Consider the following 9,131-nt stretch of genomic DNA (forward strand, 5'->3'; position numbering starts at 1 on the left):
CTAGGATTCCTATAATTGATAGTAGGTTTGCGGTTAATAATCACCTACTAATTACTAACTACCTAATTGCTTTTGTAGGTAATTGAAAAAAAAGGTTAAACGTCTAAGGCGGAAGGGTTAGCGGTTTAAGAAGTAGGTGGATGTGGTTATTAACCGCTAACTGTCTACCCATATATATAACAAAATGACGTCGTTTCATATATATATACGGTTCTAAATGACATCATACATTCGGCAGTTATAATGAATTGTATAAGCCTAAAAAAGAGGTTTAATGAATGCTTAATACTCAAAAATAAGTTTAAAATGTTCAAATTTAAAAGCAGTTATAGCTTTGAATAACTACTAATCAACTTTTTTTTATATTTGCTAATCGCCTAATACGGGATGGCTGCGGTTATTAAAATGGTATAGTCTAAGTTGTAGCTAATTCAAGTGGATTACGATGGGACTTACATACCCAAACAAGTCTCAAACTACATGATCGAGCACTAACTACCGGCTCTTTGATGCAGAGGTTAGGTAAGCTAATCAAGTTGCAACCAATCTGGATCCGTTTTGAAAAGTAGGAGGGTGAAAAAGTCAGATAAAAACCCCAACAAACAGATCCTAATGGATGAGATATTAATTAGTGAAATATCTGGCGGCTGGAAGGGGCTAATTTACTAAACTACTCATGGTGGGAAGAAGCTCGTGTGGTCGATCTCCCACTTTGCGAACCCATGACCCCTTCAATAATTAGTTTTGTAGTCCCCTCGGAAGCTGATCGAACATTCGAACCCACTGCATGCCCCTCGAGTTTAAGATTGTCGCAACGTGCTTGGAAAATGACTCTATAGGAAGATCCTTTATTTTATATATATATATATATATATATATATATATATATATATATATATATATATATATATATATATATATATTATCAATAAAATAAGCCCCATTACTTCTAGAAAAATCAACCGGTTGCAATCACTCTTATACAAATCACGGATCGGCTCTCAAGTTTCAGTAATTTGTTGATTGAATTTGTAATGATTTAGACAGTCCTTATAGAACTTACATGTTTAAACAGATAAACATTTTGTATGAAATCTATTCGACCAGATAAATTTTATAAAAACTCTTTCATATTTAATGTTGAATTACTAACGTCCAATGGAAACAACCAAATTGTATAAATCTCCATTTCTTCTCATTATCTTGTATACAAATCACCTATGTTTATCCTTTGAGAAGCAAAATGGGATTTGTATAAGATGTAGTTGGGTGAAAGTACTGATCAATATTTGGAAGATAATGTCGGCTAGCTCTAATGATAACTATTTTTTATATATATATATTTTTTGTCATAAATATGTGTGAAAAAAAAAAAAAAAAAAAAAACTATATGTATTAATGTAATACACGTTCCATTTGACCAAAGTAAATAATTGGTCATATATAATTATAAATAATTAAAAATGGCACAAATGAAAAAATAAATATAACAATTATCTCCAGGCAATTAGCCAAAGGAAGCACTACATATATCACTTTTTTTTTTTTTAACAAATAGCATGTGTTATCATATATTACTGAAGACAACTCCAGGGTAAGGACAAAAACAAGAAGTTCAAGACCCACAACACCATAAGTCAGATAAATCTGACTTGAACAGCAACCTAAACAATACATAATCATTATAGGGACAACAATGAGCCACTCTTTACATTTAAATATAATCAACAAATAAAAGATGGCAGATCTAGCACCTAAGCCAACAAATAGTCCAGTAACTTTTAAGCATCACAGAGGCAGACTGTGAACAAACAAAAAAAAAACAACATAAAACACCCTAAACCGGTGTCGGGTGGCGATGTAGTACACGTGTCTCCACCGAAGACCTCCTTTGCAGCAAAAATTTTCCAGAAGACCTCGGATCCACCAAAAAAACCCCAACCGCGCCCTAGAAAACAAGTTGTGACCCATACGCACCGGTCTAGGGAGTGACCTCCCTGGCGGGTGTAGGCCACGCGCCGAGCGTGAAGAACCGGCACAACCGCGGCTGGGGCTGCTGGGCTAGAAGAAGCTGGCGACCACCGTGGAGAGGTGCGTGTCTTGGAAAAACCAGTTGAAGTGAACAGATCTTACATAATAAATATTGTTATTTTGTTTACAGTCATTATTATTTGAAATTTTTTCAATAATAATAATAATAATATGCAACACGTACGTACAACAATGTAGCTTTCCCTCTCCTATGTAACATTTACTTTGAAATTAATGACAAAATAAAATTTTGTAAAATATCGATCCTTAATTAATGAGCAACTAGTTCGTTGATAATGCATGAATAGCATTAGCATTGTTTCAAAAAGAGTAATAAATATCTTAATTAACTAAAGTCGTGATTCGCGAGGCCGGTGCTCGTAAAGGTCATAACCATCTTTACGTTTCTTTTATATCTGGGTCTACGTACCTCCTAATTAATCTTTGCAAAAGCTAAAGGAGAGAGAGAGAGAGAGAGAGAGAGAGAGAGAGACAGAGAGATGTCCGAGTTTTATTTACAGATGCCGTGGAGCCCAAAAAATCTACCAAAGGGATATTGTGGAGTATGCAGTACTAAAAAGCTAAAAGATAAAGAGACGAATATCATGTTATGATAAAGCCTGTGAGGGCGGCTCCATCAAAATTATTAATCATTTTTTAAATATATATATATATATATATATATATATAACCCTCGTAGCATGTCACACGGCATCCTCTCGTTTTATTTTTATTGTGGCCTTTTACCTTTTTTTTTAAAAATAAAAAATATTTTTTGAGAGTTTTTTTTTAAATAAATAAATAAAAATTAACGCCATTAAGAGCATTCACAACAATTACCCTAAAATTATTTTTGTTCCCTATATGTAGGAAAAATCTTAAAAAAAACTATAAAAATGGGCATGCTGCAGCTTCCTTACATGTTCTCTAAACACCAAGAATGCTATAGTTCTACCCAATGCATTTGGTAGAATTGTAGCATACCCAATGCATATTAAAATGAAAAAAGAAAAACGACACGCTCTCTCCTATCTCACAACTCCCTATACGCTCATCATGTTCTACACGCAAAATCTCATATTGTCACATCGTCCCTCCTTCCTGAAATCTCCACACACTCGTAGACTCCACTTCAGCAATCTTCACATTCACTCTTTCTATCATCTCTGCACGTCATTTGCAAGAGAGAGTATACTGAAGAGAGACAAAGAATGAGATTGAGAGAGACGATGACCGTGCTATTCAGGTCGAGAGAGAGAAATTAAAGCACGGTGGTTGGGCCACCATCGTTGTGCATTGGGCAACGACATGAGCTATGGATCTCGTCCCTCTTCCCTCTCTCCCACGCGGCACCACCTCCACCATCCCACGCCCACCGCACCTCCCACGCAGCACCACCTCAAACGCCCAATCTGCCTCTTTAACCGCAACCCACCCCATGGACACCGCCCACCACGCTAGATTTGCAGAGCACCCAGCACTCAACCCCGAGCCCTTCTCTTTCTTGCTTGTCCTCTCTCTCTCTCTCTCTGCTCAAGCCCTCTCTCTTAGCTTAATCCCTCTTTGACGATCTCATCTCTCTCTATCAATTATGCCTAGTGAGTGGTGAAGGACTGAAATAGAACAGATCGAGGAAATGGAACGGACCAAGGAACGAATCGATGCTTGAGTTTTCTGCATCTTGGATTCTTGCTTGACGAAGAGAGAGAGAGAGAGAGAGAGAGAGAGAGAATAAAATAAATGAATAAAAAAATTAAAGTAAAAGTAAAAAAAAAAAACAATATTTTAATGTTATAGGAAAATATAAAGGGAAGCTATTGTGTTGTAGAGTATCTTTTGATAAGGAATTAAAAAATAGTTTTATTCCCTACATTTAAGGAAAGTCATTGAGTAGAATGCTCTAAGGGTGGCCTAGCAATGAGCCCGAATAAAGCTAATAGAAAACAAAAGATTGAGCTAATGGAAATTTCTTATTCCAGTTTTAAATTGACTCTTATTTACATCTTATTAAATTTTTACTTAGCTTGAGGATGACACAAGTCCAATGGAGATACCCCATGTTTTAGGTGCCAACTTTTTCCGAAATATTCATAAAAAAAAAAATGTTTGAAATACTATAACTTTTACTATAAATACACATGATAATCTAAATTTTATGAAAATAAATGTCACGTGGACTACAACATAATAGTCTACAACTCTACATTCTAGTGGCTGATGTGGTAAGGTCACGCGAGCTATCACATGACCAATTTATATATATAAGTGACATGCGGATTTCCATGTATCAATACACACTTTAATTATTGACATGACAAGTGTCAAGTGCGTCAGTTTATAAATGACTTAAGAGAAATGTTATATACTAAAATTTTATCCAACATTCATCGATCCAACAAGGCTAGCGTGACACTTCCAACTAATATTTGGATTAATTATTGTTAAATAATAATAATAATAAAAGATCAAATGGTTGATTTGAAGTGCTACAACATTTTTGACCAATTAATAAGATCAGATAATTGCATACTTGGAGTGCAGGGATTTAGAGCAATCACACTCAGCTAGCTAGCTATATGAAAATTTAGGTGTTAAAGTATTTGCATACTACTAGTTACTTTATCCTAGAATTTGGCAAAATGTTACTGTGCTCACCAAATATAGTGTTTTTTTTTTTTAAAAAAAAAAAAAAAAAAAAAAAAAAAAAAAATTGTAAGATATGCACGACTTCGAAAAAAAAAATGTAATAATTAAAGTGGCTAGTTAAAATAAAGAGTGAAATGTAATTGTTTTAAAAAAGTTGATAGCTTAAATAAAATAAAATAAAATAAAAATGAGGGAGCTAAATAGAATGTGAATGATCTATAAAAGTAAGTAATGTGATGTTGTGTATAGCCAAACAACGGCTTTGAAAAAACCATCTTCAACTTTTGGCACAACCTCAATGATCTAATTTTGGCATCATCCCATGATTTTTCCCCCGAAACCAGACCCCACGACAGCCGACTAATTCCTCTGTATATGCTACCAGCCAGCTTCCTTGTGATCAATTTGCCTTCCCCAAACGAAAATGATGACTTCCACTTGATGCCTTTACATTTCCTCTGTTACAATTAAGTATATATATATATATATATATATATATATATATATATATAGTATACCAGTACAAGAAAATCAACCTCCAATCGACTGTGACCTCACCTCATCGAATCTCAGCCGTTCATCTTGACAATAACTGATAAGGCTCTACATGATGGCGGCAAACTATGTTCATTCATTTTATTTTTATTTTTTGTCCTTTTTTTATTATAAAACCCAAAACCTAAACAAAATATTAAGATAAAGAAACAAAGGACAATATAAATTGCATTTGAGTTTCATTTGGCGTTCATTTGGCATGCATTAATTTACCCTGGCCTCCTTTAATGTCTATTTAAAGAGACCAAGGCTGCCATTGCAGAACTCAGGAGTCAGGAACAAAGGGTACGTAGTCCATAGTAGGGTTGTTGATTTTACTTTCCCAACACTCCTCACAACCAGAAATCTCACAAAAAGCATACAATTAATTAATGGCCCCCGAAGTGCCTGTCGACGTGTTCACCGGCACGGGCAAGGTTTCTACGCTTAACGCCGGCTACTCTAAGAGGGCGTACATAACATTTTTGGCCGGTAATGGCGACTACGTGAAGGGGGTAGTTGGTTTGGCTAAGGGTCTGCGTAAGCTCAAAAGCGCATACCCTTTGGTGGTTGCAATGTTGCCTGACGTGCCTGAGGAGCATCGGGAGATCTTGAGGTCTCAAGGATGCATCGTCCGTGAGATTGAGCCTATATATCCGCCTGAAAACCATACTCAGTTTGCTATGGCTTACTACGTTATCAACTACTCCAAGCTTCGTATTTGGGATGTAAGTACGCTTATATATATATATATATATATATGGATCGATGTAGAACACGTACGTACGTACGTACATGTTGTTGCACATTTAGATGCGGAGTTTTATGCTTTACGCTTTATTTGCAGTTTGAAGAGTACAGCAAGATGATGTATTTGGATGCGGATATTCAAGTGTTTGAGAACATAGACCATCTCTTTGACACACCGGACGGCTACTTCTACGCCGTGATGGACTGCTTTTGCGAGAAGACGTGGAGCCACACGCCGCAGTATAAGATTGGGTACTGCCAGCAGTGCCCGGAGAAGGTGACATGGCCTGCTGATCAGATGGGTTCTCCTCCTCCTCCCTTGTACTTCAACGCCGGCATGTTCGTCTTCGAGCCTAGCCGTTTGACTTATGAGAGCCTTCTCGAGGTCCTCCAAATCACTCCACCTACGCCGTTTGCAGAGCAAGTGAGTTTTCTAATTTTCTGGTTTTTATGTCTTCCCCGAGTATATATGATTTCTTTTTGTTTTATTCAATATTTATTTGCTCAGTCAATAGATCAAAGCTGAATAATCTGCATGATGGGCATGCAATAAGCATAGGTGACCATCATTTGATTCATTTTGTAGGCTAGCTTATTTGGTATAATTAGTAATTTAGTATCGCTATCATCATTCCCGTCGCTATCAGCTTGGAAAAAGAATTAATTAAGGAAATCTATATTGTACTCCTATAAATATTTGGTAATTAATTAATTGTATGCATATGATAGGATTTCCTGAATATGTTCTTCAAAGACGTGTACAAGCCCATCCCCCTTGTATACAACCTTGTTCTTGCTATGCTATGGCGCCATCCGGAGAACGTGGAGCTTGAGAAGGTCAAGGTGGTGCACTATTGTGCTGCTGTAAGTACTCTTTTGATCTCATTCGATCGATCACACCTTGTAAGATAACTGATATTGAGTATTTAATATATCCTGGATCTCTATCTTAACCTTCAACTCTATATTCTTTGCCAAAAATAGGGATCAAAACCATGGAGGTATACTGGCAAGGAAGTAAACATGGACAGAGAGGACATTAAGACGTTGGTATCCAAATGGTGGGATATTTATAACGACGAGTCACTCGATCTGATCAAGGATGAAAACCCAGTTCTAGAGGAAGAGACATTCTCAAGGTCGTCGATCATGGCTTCCATGCCTGAGCCCACGATGTCCTACATTCCTGCTCCCTCTGCCGCTTGAACAGTTCGATCTGTTAATTAAGAGGAGAGTGTTAATTGGACGCCGATGGTGTAATCATGTCCCATGTTTTCTTTTCCCTATTTTATACTTTTTCTACACTACTTGGCCTTTTCTTGTTGTGAGAGTACGTTCATAGGAAATTAATACATGTAGAGCTTCTTAACATATTTGATCTTATTGATATGTATCTCGATCTACTGGTAAACGAATGCATGTATAACTCTTGTCTTGAATGCATATCGAGAACTTCTATATATATATATATATATATATTGTGAAACTTTCATGTATTACACCTACATATATATCGATGTTCATCTGACAAAAAAAAAAAAAAATTCGAATATTTTCTCTTCCTCCGACCTCTCCTTAATTTCTAGAGGATTTCCTATAATTTCTATTTTTTTCCTTTTATTTTCTAATAAACAATCCAAAAAAAAAAAAAAACCTAAAACATATTAATAACGTACCCAGAGGGAAGTATGCTCTTATGGCAGGGCCAGGAGCTAAAAAAAATAAAATTTGTAGGATCCGGTCGGCTAAATTATTTTTTTTTACCTTTTTTATTTTTTTCTCTTTTGAAATTGAGGGGGGGACCCCCGGCCACCCCTTAAATATGTCATTGCAAGTGCTCTTTAAGCATGTAATTAAGAAGTAATGTTACTACAAAAACATATGAAAAGTACATGTTATTAAAACATTTGATAAGTACATGCTATTAAAATGTACAACATAAGATTCTTATATGTTAAAGAACACATATTAACTTTAAATATAATTTATATGAAATTTCTTAAAAATCTTTTTGAAAGAAATTTGTGTCCGTTTGTGACATCAGTCACAATTACCGCCTTATAGCATCCACTTATTAACAAAGTATTATTCTCAAGTGGTACCGCATCTAACTTGTCCTTTATTCGAAACCTCAGACTAGAAGTGGTACGTGATAACGTGAGAGATAAACATCACAGGAATTTGCCAAGCCTGCATTTTTTTTCTTTTTTAAAAGGGAAAAAGAAGGCAATTAATCATTAGTCTTTAAGGGCAATTTCCCTGTGAAATCTGCCTAATAATCTTGACCAATATAAGCAATCACCCCACAAACTGTTGGAAAAATAAAAAATAAAATAGTGCCCCACCCCCTTCTTTTTTTGTATTTCCCTTTCTTTTATTAATGAAATTTAACTTGCCCATAAATAAAAAGGTGGCTCTAAGACTTGAAGATCAGAGAGGTTTAGCTAGTACACGTTTGCAATGTGGTAGGGAAAAAAAGAAAAAGAAAAGACCATTTACATATTACTAGATAACTTATGGATACTTTGACGGAGAGCTCTTAATTTTTAGGCATGTAACGATATAACGATATTGCCTTGGCGCCTTCCCCAAGTTTCAATTTTCTTTTTCCCCTCCCAGAGAGGGAAAGGGAAAATGTCTTTCCTACAAAAATTTACATTTGCTTCATGTATGGGTGAGAACTGTCTTCACCATACACGTGGCAGCTTTGTTATGGGTCTGGACCATCATGTCAAAACCATCAGCCAGTGAATGGCCTTCTAGGCTTCCATCATCATAATTATGATAATAGTGTTAAAACAAACCCATAGCGTGGGGGAGACAAATCAGCAATATTTGGGAAAAGGACGTGATTGGTGGGAGGGAAAAGAAAAAGAAAGAAAAGGAAATTCGATGTTTGACAACACTTTCTAGCAATTTCACACCACTTGAAAATATACATAATATCCTTCGCTGGCCCATCTCAATTTAGCAATTCTTTAAGCTTTTATAGCCAGATATAAAGTACACACCTCAAAAATAAATTCACGCAGTTGCAGCTTAAGCAATTTATGACCATTGAGCTTTACAGGATTCAATCCTTTTTTTTTATTCCGTCAGTTCGATTATCTTTTGGTAGAGGTTGCCAAAAATGACAGAAATGAGTAAACTAAAAACATGTGAACAACACT

The 9,131-nt window shown here is 35.8% G+C and overlaps 1 protein-coding gene across 1 annotated transcript; it reads left to right on the forward strand.

Moving 5' to 3' along the window:
• Window positions 1-5,483: 5,483 nt before the first annotated feature.
• Window positions 5,484-7,404, forward strand: LOC133866439 (galactinol synthase 1). Its single transcript, XM_062302973.1, has 4 exons — window positions 5,484-5,939; window positions 6,059-6,385; window positions 6,691-6,825; window positions 6,946-7,404. The coding sequence occupies exons 1-4, from the start codon at window positions 5,604-5,606 to the stop codon at window positions 7,165-7,167; spliced, it is 1,020 nt and encodes a 339-aa protein (XP_062158957.1). The 5' UTR covers window positions 5,484-5,603; the 3' UTR covers window positions 7,168-7,404.
• Window positions 7,405-9,131: the final 1,727 nt, after the last annotated feature.

The sequence above is a fragment of the Alnus glutinosa genome, chromosome 1, assembly GCF_958979055.1.
Source record: "Alnus glutinosa chromosome 1, dhAlnGlut1.1, whole genome shotgun sequence".
NCBI classification, from domain to species: Eukaryota; Viridiplantae; Streptophyta; class Magnoliopsida; order Fagales; family Betulaceae; genus Alnus; species Alnus glutinosa.